This window comes from Gracilinanus agilis, chromosome 3 (genome assembly GCF_016433145.1).
Source record: "Gracilinanus agilis isolate LMUSP501 chromosome 3, AgileGrace, whole genome shotgun sequence".
Classification (NCBI taxonomy): Eukaryota; Metazoa; Chordata; class Mammalia; order Didelphimorphia; family Didelphidae; genus Gracilinanus; species Gracilinanus agilis.
Genome location: NC_058132.1, coordinates 559061608 through 559084324, shown reverse-complemented (window position 1 = coordinate 559084324; position 22717 = coordinate 559061608). Strand labels below are relative to the sequence as shown.

The 22717-nt window shown below is 34.6% G+C and overlaps 1 protein-coding gene across 4 annotated transcripts in view; it reads right to left on the bottom strand.

Moving 5' to 3' along the window:
• Nucleotides 1-363: 363 nt before the first annotated feature.
• Nucleotides 364-22717, bottom strand: part of TBC1D4 (TBC1 domain family member 4) — a 204898-nt gene continuing 182544 nt past the window's right edge. For all 4 annotated transcript variants that reach the window (XM_044670593.1, XM_044670591.1, XM_044670592.1 and 1 more), the window contains 7 exons: nt 19925-20083; nt 17152-17310; nt 15257-15501; nt 9838-9997; nt 3571-3740; nt 1633-1809; nt 364-854 (listed from right to left, as the gene is read on the bottom strand). In XM_044670593.1, the coding sequence (XP_044526528.1) occupies nt 621-854; nt 1633-1809; nt 3571-3740; nt 9838-9997; nt 15257-15501; nt 17152-17310; nt 19925-20083 (1304 nt within the window). In that variant the 3' untranslated portion in view covers nt 364-620. The remainder of the gene's footprint in view (nt 855-1632; nt 1810-3570; nt 3741-9837; nt 9998-15256; nt 15502-17151; nt 17311-19924; nt 20084-22717) is intronic.

Here is a 22717-nt window from a genome sequence, read left to right as displayed (position 1 = left end):
GATGGCACATAACAGGCAGGGATGGATACGTACCACATTCCCTGAAAAGTCACAGAAAAGTGACTGTCAGTAACAGTCATAATCCTTCCATATACGAGTCAGTAGAATTTATGACAGGCACATATGCATTTACACAGATTTACCACCAAAAAAAAGTGAAACATGCTGTTCTTTGGAGAAAAAATACATTCATTTCTTCAAGTATTATTCAACATATAAAGACAGAGTATCTTTATTTCACTATAAAGACAAAAATATTTCACATGTGTGCAGGGAAAGTTTGCTTTTTCTTCCCTTTGATGAAGTTTACATTTTTTTAAATTTGCTTTAAATATACATCTACTTATCTTATCTAAAAGCATGAATTTTTCCTAAATTTCCCTTTATGTTTATGTACACAATCGACAATAGCAACAAAACCCCTAATATGTATGTATGCTTTTAATAGCTTAGGATTTGCAGTTTGGGATTAAAGGCCCACCTGATACTACTGGAGATTCCAAACTTGTTTTAGGTGATTCCATTCCACTGAGTCTCCTGAGACTGTCCAGCAGTATGCATATGACTCCTTTTCCTCAGTATATTAAACTGTGCTGCTGGCTGAGGCGGCACTTCTTAAATTATGGCTTATTTCCTGTTCTTGCTTTATTATTTGGGTTACAGTTTACTTCCCTCAGCAGCAGTTCACAGTCTGCAAGGGCATCTGCTGGCAAGTGCTTCCTGATTTGTTCCACTGTCTTTTGGTAGGTCAATTTCTCCTGTTCCAGGGATCGGATTAAGGACTTCATTTTGGTCTCTCGAGTCAAAAGATTTTCAAGGCTGGATTCTAAACTCTGGATTTTAGCATGAGCCACCTGTTTCAAATTTTTTAAAGATACAAATATATATATATATATATTATATAAACTTCTATACACATATTTTAAATGGTGCTAATACTTGGTATCACAGAATGCTAGAACTGGAAAAAGACTCAGAAATCATCTAATCCAAACCATTCATTTGGTAAGGTAATTTCATCCAAGTAGCAAACCTTAAATTCATTTTTACGTCTAATGCCATCAGAGGCTTCAGAACCAGAAGTCCCAAACACCAAAGATGCCCTAGAGGACTCGGAACAACAGAAGAGCCAGAAGCACTTGTGCCATTGATTCATCCGAATGGAGACAGACAGGGAGTCAAGTCCATGTTCCGTGTCTAAGTCCTCCTCGAGGTGTACCTCAGTTCTTACTAAGCATGCCTGCCCCTCCTTCTTTCCCTCTAGCCATATCCAACTCATTCTTCTGAGCTATGCTCAAGACCTATTTCTGTCCCAAATGTACAGTCAACACTGATCTCTACCACTTCTGCTTACTACTCATCCAAGATCTTACTCATTTACTGTCCGGTATTGTTATTTAACTGGTCTCCCTGGCTATCCCTTTCTCACCAAGTAGAGCTTAAGTTCCCCAAGAGCAGCGATCCCGTATACTATATAAACTTCTCTGCATCCTCCACAGAGACTGGCTAAGTCCCGTGAACATATACAGGACGCTCTTAATAAGCATGAGGGAGTTCACTTGCATCTCTCCAAAGCTGTGCATAGATTAGGCTCTGAATAAACGACTGTTAAATTAGTCTTTATCTATCTACCTGTAATTTTTCCAACAAGTCCATGTTCTGTCTCTTCAGCTGGTTATTGGCCTTCTCTAGCTTTTCCAGGGGCTCGCTCTCATCACAGGAATGGGTAGACTCCTGAAGTTCATCTTGGAGCACGTGATATTCAACCTCATATGCATGAAGCTGCTTTGAAATGTCCATCTCAAAAACCTGTGACAAAATGCTGTGAGTTAACACTGGCTACATGCTTTGGATTTTACACAGTCCATAGGACTTAAAGGTCATCTAACTGCAAAATGTATAAAATATCTGGGACCTGATCAACCAAAATACACTCAAGGGTTTTAGAAATACAATTACAAAGTTTAGTTACAATACAAATAATTGGAGGAACATTCATTGCTCCTGGTTGAGCCATGTCAACATAATAAAAATGACATTACTACCTAAAATAATTTAAACTAAATGCTATACCACTCAAGTTATCAAAAGGGAATTTTTTAGAGCTAAACAAAAGCTTAACATAATTCACTTGAAGGGATAAAACATCTATTTTCTCAAGGGAAATATGAAAAAGTAGGAATAAAAAACAGGATCCTTTGTCTTCCCTCCCAACTGTCAGGTGCCTCAGCCCATGGTTCACTTCTCTAGCCCTCTGCTCCTTCAGTCAGATGGGCCATCATGCTGCCTTCTCATGCTCTTTGCTGACAGGGACACCCCATTCATGCCTCCTCATCACCCTCCAGAGGTAAACAGTCCCTGTCAAAATCTCATTGTCACTTTATTACCAGATCCAAATCACAGGAGATCAGTCTTCTTCTCTATAGAAGAGTTTGCATAACCCAGCTATTGACTCAAGTAGGCTTATAGGCTCATGACTCTATATCCACTTAGGGTGACGTATGCTTTGCCTCTGTGTCTATTATCCTCTTATCCCTAACTGAATAATATATAAGGTGTCCTTCCCAAAAGGACCATAGTCATGCTTTCATAACCATTGGGGATGTTGATGGGGCTGTGTGGTTTGGTCTCATCAAGTACATATCATACAAATGAAACATACACAAAAATTTATCCCTACTTTTAAACCACATGAAAACCCTGCAGCTCCCCACAAATTAAATTATCATGGTATTTTAATATGTATGGGGGTACATAAAATTCAGTTTCATGATATATTCATCCTCAATACATTTATGTATGCTCCATTTATATTTTTCCCTCCAGGTGGTGACTATGTGTCCTTAATCCAGGACACACTATTGCTACATTTGAGGCTTCTGAATTCATATAAGCCAAAATCATTTCCCACAATCCTCAATGTAGGGGATAGAGTCCTGGATAGCCTTGAGAGTGAGTTCCAGCTCTAAAACTATAATTTTTCATTTATAATGTGGGTTAGGGACTCCCACTGGATCTCCTTTTCCTACCACACACACCAAAGTGATAGTTAAAAGACCCTGAATGAAAGAAACTATACTATGTCAAGTACAGCAAAAATTTAACATATGACAAGTTTTCTCTTGGGCCCTGAAGGGAACACATATGCGTATATGTCTCCTGGGATGTCTCTAGTGTCAGATCAAACCTAAGACATTAGTTAAAGACTAATGTTCTATCATTATTATAAGAAGTCTATTTAAATAATTATATAAGTTTTACAATATTGTGGATCATCAGCAGAGAAGCCTTTATATAAATTACAAACTCCAATTTTCTAGAATTCAGAAGCCTTTGTTCAAGTGTCACTTCTGACATATACTGATTGTGTGACCCTGAGGAAGTCACTCTACCTATCAATACCACAGTCAACTGTTTTAAGAAAGTTCCAAGTCATAAAAAGAGTTGCGGATCTGCATTGATACACTCATGGTAGAGCGAGCTAGCTTTCTATTGGGAGTTCTCAACATCAATGAAATTACAGCTCTAGCTTTAAAAAAAAACATCTTGATGTCAGATCTACAATCTTACCTGGGTAATTATTTTCTCCATTTCAGATGTATTCATATCTGGTATAGTGTTTTTAAGAAATTCCACTATATTTTCAAAATTTTCACACTCCATTATAAGAGCTTCTTGGCTGCTTAGTAGACTGAGTGCCACCTTAAATATAACATCAGTTCCCTGAAGAAAAATAATATCTAAAAAAAAGCAGGAAATACATTTAAATTATATCTTTTATGGCGATAGTTTTAGATATTATCACACAAGATAAGCCAAACACTTCAGATATTTATTTTTCTTAAAGAAATTGAACTCTCAATTTATGAGAGCTAAACAAGGATTTTTCAGAATGACAGTTTTAAATGCTTTTGAATTTTTTTTATTTTGGATACCAAATATTTTCATCTAGCTCAGTAAAAATGCTGATAAAGTCACAATGAAAATCCAAACTATATATGTATTTGCCTATGCCTATATTTGTGTCTGTACATATTTACTTACATATCCATTATATGTTTTAAAAACTTAAATCCCCAAAGTCAATATAACACAGTGGAAAGAAGAAAAGCACTAAATAACATCTGAAAGTATTTTTCTTCACAGCAGGAAATATAAAAAGAAATATGACCAATCTCAGCCAAACCACTATCACCATGATTAAAGAAAAATAAATGAACCAAATAAATAATTTATTTTGTCAATATTGCAGTAGGAAAAAAAGTAAACTTCCCTTCTATTAATCAAGATAAAGATATGCTATATAATAGGGTAAAGAAAAGCAAATATTATCTAATACCACAGGAAACATGATGAAAATACAACAGCTATCCTATCATTTAATATAGTATTCTTTCAAAATAACTCAAATTCACGTAATGTTTTAATTTATTAAATGCTTTCTCAACAATGTCCCAATGCCACAGACGATACAAGTATTATTTTCTCTGATTTACAAATGAGAATACTGAGATAGAAAAAGTAAATGACTTGCCAAAGGTCATACAACTAATTAATGAAAGAGCCAGTATTCTAACTCATTTCATAAATAATATTTTTCCTTTCCATTAACTTATGCATCATACTATTATCTTATTAAGATGACTGAATAATAACCTCCTTGCACTAATCTATAATTCTGTCCTAATGTACAAATGTAATCTATGTTATTACTTTGTTCAAAACCCTACTCCTTATTACCCAGAGGGTAAATGCAAATTCCTTAACCTGATATTTATAAGGGCCTCTATAATCTGGCTCCAACCTACCTTCCTATTATTAATTCATATGGGGATTTGTATCCCTTTCCTGCATAAAACAGCACAAGCTGTCTTCCATATCTAAAATATCTTCACTTTTCAAAATCATTCTCTTCCTTCTAGGATCACTTTGGATGCAGTCATGTCATTTAAAAAATAATCGTTTTAGAGCTGGAAGGAACCTTAGAGGTCATCGACTCCAAATCCTTAATTTTACAGATGGGAAAAACTGAGGACCATGGAAATTATTTAACTTGTCAAAGGTCACAGAGCTAGCCTCCTCCATTAAATACTATTCCCCTTGCTAAAAGTGAAAGTGAACTCTCCTTCCTCAAATTTTCCAAGAGTACCTTGTACAGATCTTTCTTTTGCACCTATTTCACCCTATTTTGTTCAGTATTTATCCAGGTGCCTGTCAAAATACAAGGAGAGAATGGTAAGCTCCCAGAGTACAGAGCTTTCCTTTTTCTAAATCTTTGTATTCCCCATCAATTCCCAGTTTCTTACACCACAAAGGAGCTTAATACACTTTGATTGAATTGAGTGAAAATAACTGAAGCTCATGTAGTATTTTATAGTTTACAAAGCACTTTACATAGTTCCTCACAAAAATCCTATAAAGGACGCAGCAAAGTAACATCCATTTACAACAGAGAAAATTAAAGTGGCACAACTGAGGTTTAAATCTGAGGTATTCTGGCTCCAAAAGTGGTACTCTTTCTCTTATATCAAAGAAGATCAGTGCTTGGGGCTGATATGATTAATTTATATCAACATTCCAGAACCCAGGATATTTAATCTATGTGAGTGCTCCCACCACCAATGAAGCTCATAAAACCCCTCCCTGCCTTAATACTATTTCCCTCATTAACAGGATGAGTCAAAAGAAATGTCAAATTATTACCTTCTGGTGATCATGTTCTCTGAATTTAGCTAGATTGTTCTGTTCCTCTGACAACTGGCACAAAAGTCTCCAATGCTTAACTAGTACTTCAAAAACCTTTCTAGTTTGTAAGGATCCACCCAATAAAATGGTGCTCTGTTGACAAACCTTTGAGAATACCTTCTATGACCCAATGAAAATAAGACTTCAATGAAGGATGACTCCTGAAAAATAATTATCTGTTTCCATATTTTTCTAACTATATGAGAGGTTTACAAACCTAGCCTATAGTCTATTTTTGTCAGAAAGCTAAAAAATGTTTTTTACACTTTTTAAAAAAGTTTTATCGTATTTAAAATGCAAAAATTATTATTGGTTCTTGGATCATCCAAAAACAGGAAGTGAATGGCTGCCTGACCTCTGTTCTAAATAGATATGGAAGGGATAGATAGAGAATGAAGAAGAGAAAAAGGTTTCCAGACTTGTGATTTCACCTAAGTAGGAAATTTCCTCAGGATCAAAATCTCCTCTAATACTATAGATAAATAAACTCTATCAAACAACAAGACACCATAACTTGATGTTACATGTCCCAGGTGACTGAGTTAGAATGTGTCAAAGGCAGCACTTGAACTCAGGACTTCCTAACTCCAAGGATAACTGTCTACTATGCTATGCTGCCTCTAGATATTTCAGCGTTCCATGGCTAAACAAGGAGTTTCAGATAAAAGTAGATAAATGTCCTAATCAATACTAATTAGGTTAATTCCTCATCATCAAACACATCCTGAGCCACTACCAGTTATTAGAGTGGAAAGAGGGAAACCACAACTGATGACATAAGAAGGCTCACAGTGACATTTATGACTATGCCCAAGAGAGCATTTTCCCTACTTTCAAAGCTTTAAGTGATAGTGTTTTTTTGCAGAACTATGATACCAACCTTTTGAGGTAAGCCATAAGACATTTATGCAATGAAACATCATATTGATCTAAGTGAACTCTCTCTGGAGGCAGGCAGACTAGATTTTCTATGAAGAAAGGAGAAGTGAAAAATGAAAGGATTCACAGAAAGACATATTAAGAGAAACTGAACCTCCAGAGGAAATTTCTTTACAGAAAAAAAGATATGTCAGTGAAAAAATAAAAGGTCTTCCAGGAAAGCCAGATTCAGTGATTCTCAGCTTTTGATGTCATCCTTTAGGTGGGTTTAATCTATGAATTTTATTTTCTTCTGATCAGAACCTCCAGAGCCTTTGAAAACACAGATACAAATACTGTCTTTTACTAATTACCAACATGGATAGAGAGTCAAACATAAAGAAAAAGGGGAGTTCTCACTGAAATCTCAGTTACTGAGAAATAATAACAATACTTCAAATCCGACAAAAAAATCATCAAGTATCTATTTTTTTGGCATGAGGAGAAATTTAAGCACAATACAGTCCCTTACTAAATGGAGCTTACAATTTAAAAGAAGGAAAAGGTCTGTACACAGAGAACTATAATTTATAATAATACAAGACACATGCATTAGAAAGGGGCTAAACAAAGGGCTACATAAAGTCTGAGACAAAAAGTTATTACCAATAGGCAAGATAAAGCAATCCTTCATGGAAAGAGGTACATAAGAGCAAAAAAAACCACTAGACTTCGAGTCATGACAGGTCTGAGTCCTACTGTGAGACCATGGATAAGTAATTTGATTCCTTTGAAGCTCAGTTTCCTCATCTGTAAAATGGGGATAATAATAATTGTACTACTTACCACACATAGTTTTTATGTGCAGAGAATTTGGTAAACCTGTTATACAAACAGATTGGTAAAGTATGGTTTTAAGTGTCATAGTCACATGACTTACAAGAAAGCAGCATTTAAATTGGGCCTCAAAGGATGAGCAAGAATTTGACAGGAAAAAAGGAGGGAAAACATTTGCATACTAAATTCCTGTTAGTTCACTATTTTTCTTAAGATTTAGGAATATCCTAAGTCCTTTGAACATGAGACTATAAGTAAAGTTCCATTTGTGTACTACTTTTTAAATAAAAAAACTAGTGATTAAGTACTTAAAAAGAGACTGTGTGTACCTCCATTTCTCCCCATCAGAGGTGAATCTGATTTTGAATTCAGACATTGATCACTTTTGTGATTTTTCTGCAAGCCATTTTAATCTTCCTGGGCCTCAGTTTCTTCAATGGTAAAGTGAGAGTTATACTAGATGACTGCTAATGTCTTCCACAGCTACCTGTGATTATATGATCCTATCCCTTGACAAGAAATAAGGTGATCCAAGAGGCCAATACAAGGTGGGCAGTGCTATAAACAAAGTAAGAGCTTCTATGGAACTGAAATTCATATTGCTTTCCCAAACTCCATTCAATCCCTTTAACTCCAAAGGAATCTAAGGTTACCAGAAAAGAAAAGCCCAAGATGGTTAAGCAGCATTTGAAGAGTCTTTTTTGTTTCTGGCTTGGGGTTTTCCCCTTATAAGGGTAAAGGAGGCAGCATAGGATAGTGGAAACAACACTGGCTCTGGAGTCAGAGGACGTGCTTTTATCTTACTAACCTGAGAAACATTAGGCAAATCACTTTACCTGCCTCCCTCTCAGTTTTCTCATCGGTAAACTAAGTGGGCTGGATTAAATATGTGGTCATGGAGGTCCCTTCCATGTTCCCATGATAACAGCCATGTATGTTTAACACATGATCTATAATCCCATGCAGAATAAAATAGGCAAGTACTGACACATGATCAAACAGATCATACAAAGTAAGAAGAGGGGCTTTACTATAAACACACACACACATATATATTTGTACAGATACTCTACAGACAAAATGCTACTCCCACTAAGAGTATTCACAGACAAGCACAAAAAAGAAAGAGAAGGCCATAAGCCATGCTTCTTGAGGTGGTCAGTAAAAGGCTAGGGCATAGTTAAACCCAGGCAATCAAAGTCTGGACTTCCCCTAAAAATTTCCTTCTCTCCCTAGACTGTGAGAGTACAGTTAAAAGTTCCTCATTCAAAGGCAAAGTTCCCATCTTCTCCTCCCTTGGGCAGCCTCCACGCTGAAAGGCCTGTCTCAGGTTTTTGTCCTGATATGCCTACTACAGAGTACAGTACCCTAATCCACTGCAGAGAAGCACGTAGGAAACATTTGCTGAATTTGAGGGTTCCAGGTCTCTGGGCCACTTCTGTTTCTCTTTGCATCTGATTATAGACTCCCTGACTAAAGGAGAATCTTGGAAAGGACAGTCAAGTAAGTTTTTAATTTTTAACAAGATGGCTGAAAAATGATCCAGAAGACAGAAAGTGCTTGATAACTGCCACAACCCAAAATGCTAGTGCTGACCAAATAACATCGAGCTATAATGTGAAAACTAAGTTGAAATTTTCTAGTTAGTGCTCCAAGTTGCTTGAATTTGCCACAAACAACTAGCAGAATCTTCTCAAAATGACACCTAGAAAATAGGTAAGGGGGCCCAACCTTGAGGAAAACAGGCAGCACAGCTCCAGTTATATAAAGGTGTTCAGTCATATACCTATGACGTAGACGTCTGAGCACTCTTTCAATCTCTGCCTTGGCCAAGTGGGGGGTGGGAAAAGAGAACCACTGGTTAATACCACTAAAAGAGAGGCCAGAATAAGCAAGAAAAAGAGGAATTAAAAGCATCATCCCAATAGCAACGGAAAGAGATCATTAAAAGTAACATTTACAAGGGCACTTAGTAGATAAACTTACTAGGAAACAATGTTTCTTAGAAAAAGAAGACGTCTACTGGGCAAAGAAAAAAGCAGAGGAAAATCAGGTCTATATATTTAGGCAGAAATTAGAACTGTTATGAATGCTTGGCTCAGACTCAGTAAAATAAGACATTGATTTATCTTTCAAGAACATATGAAAATAATAGCTATATTGCTGCCTGTCCAAAGTTAACAGCTCAACTCTTGGAGTTTATCATTTCAACTTTATTTAAGGCTCAAGTGGTTTCAAATAACTTATCAATATAGCCAGATACAAGGATAAAATTCTAATAATAATTTGCCACTGTTAACACAAGATGTAAAAAATGAAAGCACCTTATGGCTAGGTAGTGCTATGTCTCTGAAATAAATATAAGTGCTCAGTTGACAATAGTTCATAGTTTCTTACCAAAAACTCTGGCTACAAATCCTAGTGGAAATTGGGAAGCAAACAATGTTAGGAACCAGGGGGCAGCATAAAGACTGGGACTGATTTCATTCTCTTCAAGGTGATTGTAGAGATCTCGATGATAGTCATGAAGAAGCCTTGAGAGCTGATACATCTGAATCTAAAGTCGATTTTAAGAGAAAGAATATTACACACTGGTTTTAATGTTTCCCAAGTACACAATTTATACTACATTAAAAAGTTTGTTACTCTTTAAACCTCATATAAACTTTCTTAAAGTAATCCTATTAGTATTATAAATTTAAGGGTGATCCAGAAGAATATTTAGATCATAAAAAGTCATCAAAAACTTATTTGTTCATGAATTTCAAACATGTTTCATATATTTATCTATATAAATGAATGCATACTTCATATAGAGGTACTTTTCATGTTCCAAAATAATTATTAATTTATTCCTATTCATCCTTCAAAATCTAGCTTAAGTTTTTTTTCTTAATATTTCCATCCCCAAAGCAAACTAGTTTAAGTGAAATATTCTTACTTTAATCAAAGCTATCATCTTTGCTTTAATGTGACATTCATACATATATATATATATATACACACATATATAAAATATATATTCATGAAAAAAATTGCTAATTGTTCTGTTTTGCTTAGACTTTCAGCCAGGCATTTAATCTTTAGGTATATTATACATTTGTTTGTTTGTTTTTTGAGACTGAGAATTCCTATCTCTCCCATGCTGAAGGGGTAGGGCCACTTGCTAGCCAAATTCTGATGCTGGCATGGGAACTTTAAGCAGCTCCATTTTTAACTTGGACTAGTTCACTCCCCTGTAGGCAGCCTGGTGGATTCACTCTCTCTATTTCTGTGTCTGTGTCTGTCTCTGTCTCTCTCTCACCATCCGGTTGGCTTAACACTTACTACAGGTGAGAACTCTAAAACCTAATAACACCCAATCTCCCTTCAAGGGATTATAGCCTTGCCCACTACTACTGCCCAGGTATAAGATATACTTAGAAACTTGAACTCCTCCTAATCCTAAATCTTTCTTACCATTGCTTTCCATGGTCACATGAAAGTAAGGCTATATAACAAAGGATCTTATCATGTCTGAAATATAAACATCTTGAGGAATATTAAATATATTTCAATAGGTCCAACTGAAAAAATATATTGCTTTCATATGAATTTCAAAAGGTAGATTCTAATTCTAGAAACTGGAAATACCAGCTTTAAATCAATGCAGCAATTAAGTTGACACAATAAAATTCAAAGGAAGCCAACAGGTAAAATTAAGAGATCATACTTATTTTGGGTCATTTCACCCAAAATATTTTGTTGTTCTTGTTCAGAAAATAATGATTATAACACCAAAAAATCACATTTTTTATGATTTCTTTCTTTATAGTATAAGTAAAGAATTAGAAGAAAAATACCCACTTCAGTATCACGCAAAGAAATTAAGTGTGTTTATCTGATAAAAAAAAAGTTAATACATATAATATAGAGAGCACTGAGCTGGCAAGTATGGTTAATATGGTTTAATTTAAACGCAATCCAAGTCAACTCAATAAATATTTTTTAAACACCTGTTTGGTAAGGTGTAAGGCACCGGGTATACACAGACAAAAAGAAAAATAGTCTGAACCTTCAAGGAGATTACATAGGAGAAGGATGTAGAATATAATACTCACCCAGAAAAGTAAATATACAATAATATGAGAAAATAAAGAATCCTAACAACTAGAACAATTGGGAAAGTTTCCACTAGGATGTTACATGAGTCAAACCCTGACAGAAGGTCAGGGTCCTAAGAGTCTGAGGAGAGATAAAGGTCCCAGAGAGAAAGAAGAAAAGGCAAAAATGTAGAAGTGACAGTGCTGAATTCACTGAAGAGCAATGGAGCACAATTTAGCTGGACATAATGTATAAAGGAGAAGAAAGTGAAATAAATCTGCATAGTTGGACAGCAGAGGAAATGCCAAGCTGAGGAATTTCTGTTTTTTATAGAGGTAAGAGGGAACAACTGAATTTTGTTGAACTTTCTTCTACCTTTGTGCATAACTAATCTGTAATGAAGATGAAGAGCCTGAGATCTGAGGAAGTTGGCAAAGATGGAGGTAAAGACAAAAACATGTATGCTGAATTTCTCATATGCTGAAAAGACTAAGGAGGAAGGGAAGGCTAACTTAGTGTTGAACTCCATAAGAAAGGAGTGAGACAGACCTGAGGGCCAGGAGATAACTGCAACAAGAATCTGGCTGGAGTGATATAGGGGAGGGTTTCTAAGCATTGGCACCACAAAAAGGAATTAAAAAGGACATGAGTATCAAGAGGGTATGCCTTCTTCCCCTTCCTGGTCTGATGTACTTGAGGAGCATAATGGCATTAGAGAAGGTAAACAGATACTAAAGAGGGTGGTTCCCATGCTCATGAAGTTCACAGTCTAGTAAGGGGATGCAAGATCACAGACACAGAGTTGAAAGGGACCTCAGAGGCCATCTAGTCCAACCTCTTCACTAAGCGGTGAGAGGTTAATTGAACTGCCCTGGGTTGCATGGGTATTAAGCGACAAAGCCAGGAAGGGAAACCAGATCCTACCTCCCAATTCATCACTCTTTCCAAGAGAGCATACATAATACAAAATAATAGAGAATAGAACTTAAGAAGATAATCTAAATGTTGTGTGTGAAGAAGGTCATGATTACCAATTGGGAGACAAGGTTTCATGGAGTAAATAGCATTTGTTTGTCTGAGGATAGGCAGATCCCATGACTTTAGTGGTTCTAAGCTGCAAGTGGACTAAAGGCAATTTGGTGTCCACACTAAGTCTAGTACTAATATGGTGGCCCCCAAAAGTAGAAATCCAAAAAGCTGCCTAAGTAGGGGCCAGAGAAATCAGGAAGGAAAACTGGAGCATGTTAATCTAAACCAATTGGCATTGGAGCCTGTGAGGAGCTGCCAAGACAGCAAGACAAATGGGGAGGAAAGAAGAGAAGAAAGTGGGGAAGAAAGGAAAGAAGAAACGAGGGGAAAGGGAAGAAGAAGGGGAAAAGGAAGAGAAAATGAAAGGAGGGAACTCTGTTTGCCACTAGAAGAAGAGAGATAAAAATAGCTCTCACTATAGTGTCTGCCACTTAAAATAGTCCTTTCATTTATAAAAATCTAAACTATTTCATTTACCTTTTTAATTAAAACTAGAGAAGAAATATATATATTTAGGTCAGACTCATGGAGGAAAATGGACAGAAAGAAAGAAAAGGAAATGGTGAGAGAGAGAAGTTAAGGGGTAGAGCATGAATAGCCTTGATATTTTGCCAAAGTTCAAAAAGGCAGAGGCCACCATTTACTAAATGTTTTTCCTTCTTAAATGAAAAATCTTTATTTATGCTAACATTAATCTTTAGATTAGAAATATTGTTAGAGTTTTTTAATTCCTCTCAAATATTGTGCCTTGAGCCCTCTCTGTTCCTCATTGAAAATGAGGAAAATTATATAGCTCATTGCTCTGTAATGTGGGAAGTGTGAAGTCTTATTCCACAGAAAGAAAAACTCTAAATTTATATGTTTTACAAACTACTAGAATGCTGTTATTCAAAACTTCTGAAGTTCAATTATAGTTTCACAACTATAGGCATAAATGGAACCATCTCTTGGTGACTACCAGTCAAATTAAGTTGATTTAAATACACCATACACATTTTAAATATATACCTAATGATTCATTTTAAGTGGATTTTGTAGTATTTTTACATTTAAGCATGGGGAACAAAAAAGAGCTTTAAATTTTTTTAAAGAAGCCTTCCCTATATCAAAGATCAGAATTTCTATATCTATAAGTATACCTGTCAGATTTTTTTTAATATTAAAGTGATGATGGAAGTAAAATTTCTATCCCTACAGGGATCACTTTCCATATTTCTATAAGCACCAAATACTAAGTAGCAGTTATATAGAGATTTTATCTTCAGAATTCATAACTATTCAGTTCAGGTAACCTGCCTGGAGTAAAGAGGTATGAACTTAATATATGAGGTAATATTTGAAGAAATTTTCTACAGTTACTCTAATAACAATTCAATGTGCTAATGGGAACTACCTACATCTACTGAATTCCTACTCTGATTCCTCTTCAGGTCTTAAAGGTGACTATAAATTCTCATAATCTGAAGCAAGCCCTACCAAACTGAAATGGCTCCAAATACAGGCTCAGTGACAGGCAGGACTGTTCAGAGGACTCACCTACTTAGGTGTGAAAAAGCTCATCACCAGAAGTTTGTCTAATGACTGTCTGACAAGGTGAGCAAGGTTAGATTCTTACTTTATTAGGCTGTAGGAAAAATGAACATCCAATGATATAACAGTTCTTTTAAATTTATTTAAGGTATTTAATTCTTACTCAAAGTCAGAGCAAGTACAAAAATTCTGGGAATTCTTTCTATACCTCACTTTTCTAAGGCAAAAAAAATCCTGACTACCTCAGTCATATTCTTTAAGGAATAGAGAAGGAAAAATGAAAAGGAGCATTTCTAATTTCAACCCATATTTTTCAAGGACCAAATAAGAGAAAAAAAATTCTCTTTCTCAGAGGCAAAACCTGAGAATCATTTCATTTGTTGTTTTGTTTTGTTTCATTTTCAATGAGGCCTTCCTGTTAAATTCAAAAAAAGACATATGGATCAGGAAATTTGCTATTTCAAAAAGCAAGAGAAAGAAAAAAAGTTTCAGGAATGACTTGTGATTCTACCCAAATAATGAATTGGAAGAAAGTAAGAAATTCTAAATTCATACATTTTTCTCTAAGTGGCTTATATTTGCATTATTACAGGGACATAGATTTAGAGTGTGAAAAGACACTAAAGTATTATACTCTAATATTGGGCTTTTTAATAATGTAAAAGTCACTTTAATTCTCTCTAGCCAGACAATATTTCCTTCATAGTCTTCATAATTTTTCATACTACTTTATTTCTTTGATAGCTCAAAAGGGACAAAATCCCAATCTTCTGACTGAAACAATAGAAAGAATAGACAGTAACAGATACAACCAAGTAGTATTGGTTTTAAAGGTCCAGATTTAAATCCAAGTTTCTCCTCTGTTTTGGTAGGCATAGGGTCTTTCAAAATACTTGATCACTCCCAAGACATTTATTAAAAAAGGAATAGTATAAAAATAGAATGTTAGCTATAATTACTCCTAATGACTTAGTACATACCCAAATCCTATGGAAAACCCAGTAAAACAACAGAAATAGTGCATTTACCTACATTCTGATATTTATTTTCACTCCAAGATATTTAATAGAAGTCTCCCACCTTCCTTAAATCTGAATAGAAGTTTAAAGAAGGAATACTACTAAGATATTTGCTACCAAGATCCTATTTTGTATATTACAAAGGACTGACTCACCTGTAGTGACATCATGTCCGGTCTGTACTGCTTCCGGAAGCCAAGATCATACATGAGGAACTTGAGCATTTCAAAAGCTTGCTCCTCACTCATATGCAGAAGCAGTACTCCAGCCACAAAACTAATCCCCTGGCAGTAACCCACTTCTTTATCCAGCAAAGAATAGGCTTTCAAAAGGTTAAAGAGGGATAACTGTCCAGATCCCAGCTGTACAGAAAAGTAAGGATGAGTGGGAAAGGTCCTTCCTGTCATGGTGAGAGGGAAAAATTTAATTTAAATATATATATATATGCACATATATATCATATATATAATATTTATACATATATATATACCCCTGCTGTTGACTACAATGTTTAGATGAAAAGGAAAACCTATTTCTACAACTCAGAAATCTGAGTTCCAGAGCTAAGAAGCAGCTAGCTAATCCTGATAATTTTGTTCCAAGTTTAAAATTCTATTCACTATATAACACCAGTCCCCCATTTCACCTCAGCAAATATATTAAAACAATTTTCTCCTGCAGAGTAGCAGATTTGGGGGGACAAAAAAATGTGCTGGTGCTAAAGTTTTGACACAAATAAATCCAAGATGGGTTCAAATTTGTTATCAAGTCAAATAATTCCAGCACAGCTCACATTTTAACCTAAAACAGAATTCTTAAACAATGTTATCATCATCTAATTTGAAGAGGAAATCCAGTCAGCCATACATAGACTTCCATTCCTTTTCTAGGAATTTATCTTCTTCTCTGGAAAATCTTTCTCCCCAGAATTTCCTCAAGGCTCCATTTTGTTAACATGGAAAGCCCTTAAAATTGCTTCCAAAGGACCACAGAACATGTGCCTAAAAGACTGTCAGTTCTATAATCCTTTCTATAAAAGGAAGACAGGAAAAAAAGGAAAGAGAAAAATGGCAAAAAAATTAAGATATTTCCTTCATAAATTCATACCTTGGGGTATGAAATTAATGAGAAGAAATTTCAGTTAGGAAACAATTTAGTCGGAAATCTCCAAATGGTAACAATTAAGTACTGTAATAAATGCATCTCTATCACTAGAATTGTAACAGTACTGAATGACATTTCTTCATTGAAAAGAAAAAGAAATCTTGTGTTGTTTTTATCATTTTATGCCTTTGCTGAACAATTGCTCTCTATCAGAATTTGCAGAGATGCCAATCTAAAAATTTTTTTGCTTTCTTCCCCACATATGTACATAAATGATTTTTCTAGGAATTGGTAATGACAGTCAAGGGAAAGAAGTGATAAAATAATATAAAAAGGCTGAAGGGATACAGATGGTTGTAAGTAATATCAAATTTTCCCCTTTTTAAGGAAAAACAGTCTTCAATATGTTGTTACTTCTTCAGTTAAAAAATTTAACCAAAATACAATATATACTCTATATACCTTTTTTCACTAATAACTTAGCCCTTAAAGATTAATTCCTTTGCCATTATTTCTCAATTTCCCTGCAATTTACTCCAATCATTTTTCATTCCACTAGGAACAGAATCCACTGTCTGGGATATATATCTTCCAAAATCCCTCTCCCTCGGCCTAGTTCACAGACCTTGCCACCATTCTTTTGAGGTCTGTTCATTGTTTCCTAGATTCATTCAACAAATAGTTACTGAATGCCTACCACATGGGATTCTCAAAGAATTCTTCTGTTCTGCTAACACAACCCAATGGAGAAAAAGGAACAAACCTAAGTTAGGCCAACCAGGCCTTCAAAAAGGTTTTGTTAAAGAATTGCCCAAAAACCATTGAAAGCAGAGTGGAATTGGATATATGCATGTCCTTTCTTCCGAAAAGAAGGGACCATTAATAACTTCAACAAAAGGACAGGATATGCACATTAGTAAACTATTTATCAATATGGCAACCATACCTAAATCTACAAGGATAGCATGTTGCTGAGCTGTGAGCTGCTTCAAAAGCTCTTTATAGGAAATGTCAGGAGGTTGTTGTTTACTTGGCAAACGGTGTCTCAGACGATACTGTAGAGCTAAAAACTGCCAAATTTCTCCTCGGCGACTTTTGGGCACTCCTAGGAACAAAGAGAAAAACCAACAAGAGTTTAAACACTTGAATTAACTTGCAAAATTGCATTAGTACTACTGTATGCAATGCTGACAGTAGCAACATTATGCCATGACACTCGCTAAGATTAAGTAATGCACTAAATAATGACAGAAGGTAATTTAAACAAGTTAAATCCTGTAGCTGCCTGTATTTTTTTAAAACAGACAGCATTCCAAGACAATCAATCACTTTCATTCTACAATGAAATCTCTAAATTTCTAATGCAAAATACAGTATTTTCATCTTTTAGTTGGTTTAAAGTTTTACGAATAAATCTTCACATATCTGCAAAATGAGCCATACTAAACATTAAAGTTTCTTCTGACTTATTTCATGATTATGCATTGCACATCATATTTTGAAGTTGACCATCTGAAGGTAACCCATACAACATATCTGCAAGGAATATCATGTAGAAGATTTACCTATTCAAAGAAGGAAAAAATCTGAGAAAATTAGCAGTGAAACCAAATCATATACAGTGAGGTTACAACTAGAGAAATACCTTAATTCTTTGGTTAGCTTAAAATAAAAGCATTCGACCTTGGGTATGGGGTTAGGGAATAATGGTTAATATCTTGGGGGCAAAAAATTCTTAAAGGCTAATCTATGAAGGAAAACCTTTTTGCAATATAATGGCTGACTTTTTACTGGGCAGAGATTTGATCTAATTTTGTGTATCCTATACGACAAGCCACTCCATTAACTTTGATAAGAAAACCCCAAAGAGGGTCAAAAAAAGTAAGATACAACTGAAACAACTGAACAACAATGACAATAGTGTCTAGATCAATGTATTATATTCAGCAGGCATTTGATCCTTGCTGAACTGAATTTATCTTCAGTCATCAGAAAAACAATAGAGTTAATAGGACAGCATTCAATATTTTTGTCAAAAAGGCATATGAGATTCATAGCTGGTTCCTGAACTCAATACTGCTTAAGTAAATATAAGTTGCTATATTCTCAGTTGGTTGTTTTGCTAAAGTAATAAATGATCTATTTGGAAGTAGCTTGAAATTAACTGTCAATTGATGAAATTAATGAAATCTTGATGCCTGAATTTGTTTTTAATTATCTTATATCTCAGAATTTTTCTAAAAGACAAAATTTTTCTGAAATAGCCTTGAAAGTTATTTTAAAATTATGCATTTGTAAGTCTGAATCTTACACGCATTTTATTCCATCTAGTTTTTCCTTAAAAATTTATTATATGAATATTTCCAGGTCATAAAAAAAGTTCAATTTCTGTTGTTTCTATTAAAATTAAAATGTATCATTATCATTAATCTAGTCAATAAACAAAAACTTCAGTTTTCTAGAATTCCAGAATAATTTCAGGATCTTCTTGAAGTTTGGATAATAATTTAATGAGTTGAATCAATAGGCAGCTATTCATTTATTCAACAAACACTTTCAAGAAGCAAAGACCTGTAGTCACAAAAGAGATGCTACAGCTCCTGTTCTCATGGAGTAGGGAAATAACTAAAATATGTAACATTATGAAGGAAGTACAATACAGAATTTTAGTACGGAGTGTTTTGAGTATAAAAGGAGAATCTCTTAAGTTGAGGAGAGAAAGAGGGTACAATCAGGAAAAGCTTCATGGAGAAGGCTAAGCTTTGGAGGATAATTTAGTTTTTTAATTTTTTTAATTTGATTTACACATATATTTACACACATGCACATATATGTGTGTGCATATATACATTATATATATTATATAATTCTAATATAGTTTAAACCTGTATCTTCCATCTTATAATTAATACTATGTATTGGTTCCAAGCCAAAAGGGTGGTAAGGGCTAGGTAATGGGGGCTAAGTGACTTGCCCAGGGTCACACAGCTAAGAAGTAACTGAGCTAAGATTTGAGCTCAGTACCTCCCGTCTATAGGCCTGGCTCACAATCCACTGAGAACCTAGCTGCCCCCAATAATATATATTTTTAAAGATCTGAACAGTTTAATTCATAGAAAAAAATTTAAACACCACAGATCTCAAAGGCAACAAAACAAAACTCAAACAACTAAAGAAAAGTTGGTCTATGAAATCTCTGAGATCTCTTAAAACTCTGAGATGCCAGGATATTATGTGTCATATGACTAAGGAATATGCAACTGTCCCTACAATTTCCTTAAGTAGGTAAAAAATATACGCAAGTAAAATATAAAAACTATTATGGTTAGATGATAATAATGAATTCTCTTTTGTACATGTAAGGCATACTACCAATGCACCAAGAGTAGGGCTTGCTCTTAAGATGTTTTTACAATCCATGAGTAGTAAAGGGGGCCCTAGATGGGACTCCCTACTTTCCCATATGAACAGTACCAAACAGTCAGGAACTGTGAGTTTGAGGAGACAGAGAAGTTCATAATACAACTGAATGACTCGTGCAATGGTCAAATCTGCTGCTTTAGTTTGATTATCATTGTGCTCTTAGCAGCTGCCAAACTGATCAGAGACAAAGAAAAATTTATTAACTACCAAGTGTGGTAGATATCAAGACCAAAGTTAAAATACTGTGATTGTCTACCTCTAAGAAAAAACAGTATGATATTCCCTGTTCCCAGTACCTTCTTTAAGTGTAATATGAATATCTTCCATATCACATCTGATTTTAGTTCTGTAGTTTAATAACTTCTTATCCCAGGCTAATAAGGTTTCCTTTTGGCATACACCAACTTCTTCATAGTCTAATTTAACTTTTCTGGACTGGAGTTCATCTCGGCTTGCTAAGAGAAAGCAAGAAAAAGGTTGTAAGACCAAAGTTGAGGACTTCTTTTTGTTCTGAAATTTTGAATTTATAGTAAAATCATTACAAGTGCCTTCAAGAACCTGGCCACTGAAAACTCAACACAGAAAACTTCTTAAAAGGAAATGAAAAAAATATGCATATACTAACAGGTCCTCATATTGTGAATACTTTACATAAAAGAAAATATTGTTAAGAATTTCTCAAGCATATTTTACTTTTTATCATATAGACAAAATGGCTATTTAGTACAAATAACAGCAAATCACCATTATTATTATATGGAAGACTTCAATTCCTGAATCAGAGTGATATGCATTAAGTAGCATATCAGACATTCTTAAAAGTCCCTAAAGTCTAAATAATTCAAGTATGAAACATGAAAAAATTTTCTCCATCTATTCTACTATTTCTTCTCCAAACTACAAATATTAATATGACTGTAAGAACTACATAGAATCTTGACATATTCAACAACTACTAATGAGCCTTTACTGCTTTCAAAAGGCTAGCTTTCCACTCTATTGCACTGCCAATACTGAGTGATCATACTGAATGTGTGTCCACTTTCAGAGAATAAACCAACTAATATAATGTGAGAATAATTTTAGTGAGGTTTTAAAGAAAAAAGCTATAATTTAAAATAAGTTTCAGATATTCCAGTTGTATTTTCAAGTTTCAAGTGCCCCTATCATACCTCATCTCCCCTGATAGGGTAGCATAGACTAGGGAAAGAACATTAGCTGTAGAATCAGAGGTCTTGAGTCCAAATACTGCTTTTGACACTAAACTATGTGACCTCATTGAACCAGTCACTTATCCCTCCAAGGGCCTCGGTTACCTCATTTTAAAAATGAGGGGTATGGGTTAATATCTGAGGTCCCTGTTGGTTCTATTATTCCTCTGAAATACAAATACTTAATAGAAAATAAAAATTTTAAATTAATCAATGTGTAAACTTTGTCTCTTTCCTAAATAACTGCCTGGTTTTTAAAAAAGGACCAGAAGAAAATACTTTAAACTTCTTTTTTATTTTTATGTGTTAGGGTCAGCTCAAAAGATTCTTCTTATTAGGGAAAGGATCCACTAAAAAAAAGTGCAATCACTCAAGCATATCTTACTTTAAAAAAAGACCTTACCTTCTGCAAAACAAATCTCTATCAAAAATAAGAGTCCTCGACAGCAGAAAAAAACAACAATAGGATAGATAATTATTTTCATGCCCACATGTTTAAAATAGGAAACAACAATAAATATATTAATAGCATTTGCAGAAAGCATGTCTCTGACCACAGTTACCACTAGATGGCTTTCAAACTAGAGTGGCTCCAATTTCATTTAATTCTTATTCTCTAGCACATTCACCATTACTTTCTAAGTAAACAATTACAATAAACAATTTGGCCCCATGTTATTCTTATTAGGAAGATTCTTCAAAAAGACCCTATTTAAATTTTCTCTACTAAATTCATGATAAATTATTATTTTACTTTTCTAATTTTTAATTGGCATTTTTCCCCTTGTCTGCTTTGAGGCATCTTCACTAAGTAAGAATAAATTCAGTGCTGGTACTTTCATTGGCTAGAATTCTACTGTATTCAACTAGAGCTCCATTGTCCCTGTTGTCCTCTCAAGCCTAGAGAACTAACAACCTAACAAGATGTGTGCACCATAGAGAATAACACACTTTTCATATAGTAATATATTTAGTTACTAAGCAAAATGGAGTAATGAGAAAAGTGCTAGGCTGAGAATTAAGCAAGCTGGACTCTGCCCCTGGTCTCTTTGTGATCTTGGATCTACTTCCCACCCCTGAAAAAGCTTGGTTTTCTCTCCTCTATAAAATGAAGGTATTGCTTTTTGATTCTATGATATTAAAAAACATTACTATCTGAATTTAGAATTTCTAATAGTAAATAATAACAAAATTGGGCATTTGCATAGCATTCTGATGTTGGCAAAATCCTTTGTATACATATTAAATCATTTTAAGCTAATGTTGAGCCCCACTTTATATTTGGGGAAACTAAGGTATGGGAAAATTAAGCAATTTTTCTGTCGCCACACAGCTAAAAGAACAGGGATGTGAGTGAATTGAAGGCTTCCCTAATTTGCCTGCACTATATCACACTGCTCCTGAGGAAATCCCAATTGCATGATTAGTCAAGAATTCTACTAATTGTTCCTAACTTTTCCCAGGTTTATGTTAAACCAAAGTATATTCAAGAACTGTGACTTGGGGCTATATATTAGAATTTCACAGTTTAGAAAACATATGATCATCTTAAATCAGTAGTTTACCAATTATCAATTTCTTCATCTGCAAAGCCTATCCAACAATAATTTTAACACCTGTTTAAGACCTATATCACAAGATCATAGGGCACTTTGTATGAAACAAGATCCTACATAATAGTGAATTATTTTTATTTAAGCTACTTTGAAATGTTCTTAGAAAAGGAAAAGAATCATTATATGGGAGCAAGTTTATATTCCTAGGTACATGTAGTCAAATAACAACAACAACATCATTTTAAAACTTTTAAGGTTTGTAAAACCCTTTACTCTTGTCATCTCATCTAATCCTCACAATGCTGTGAAGCAGTTGCTAATA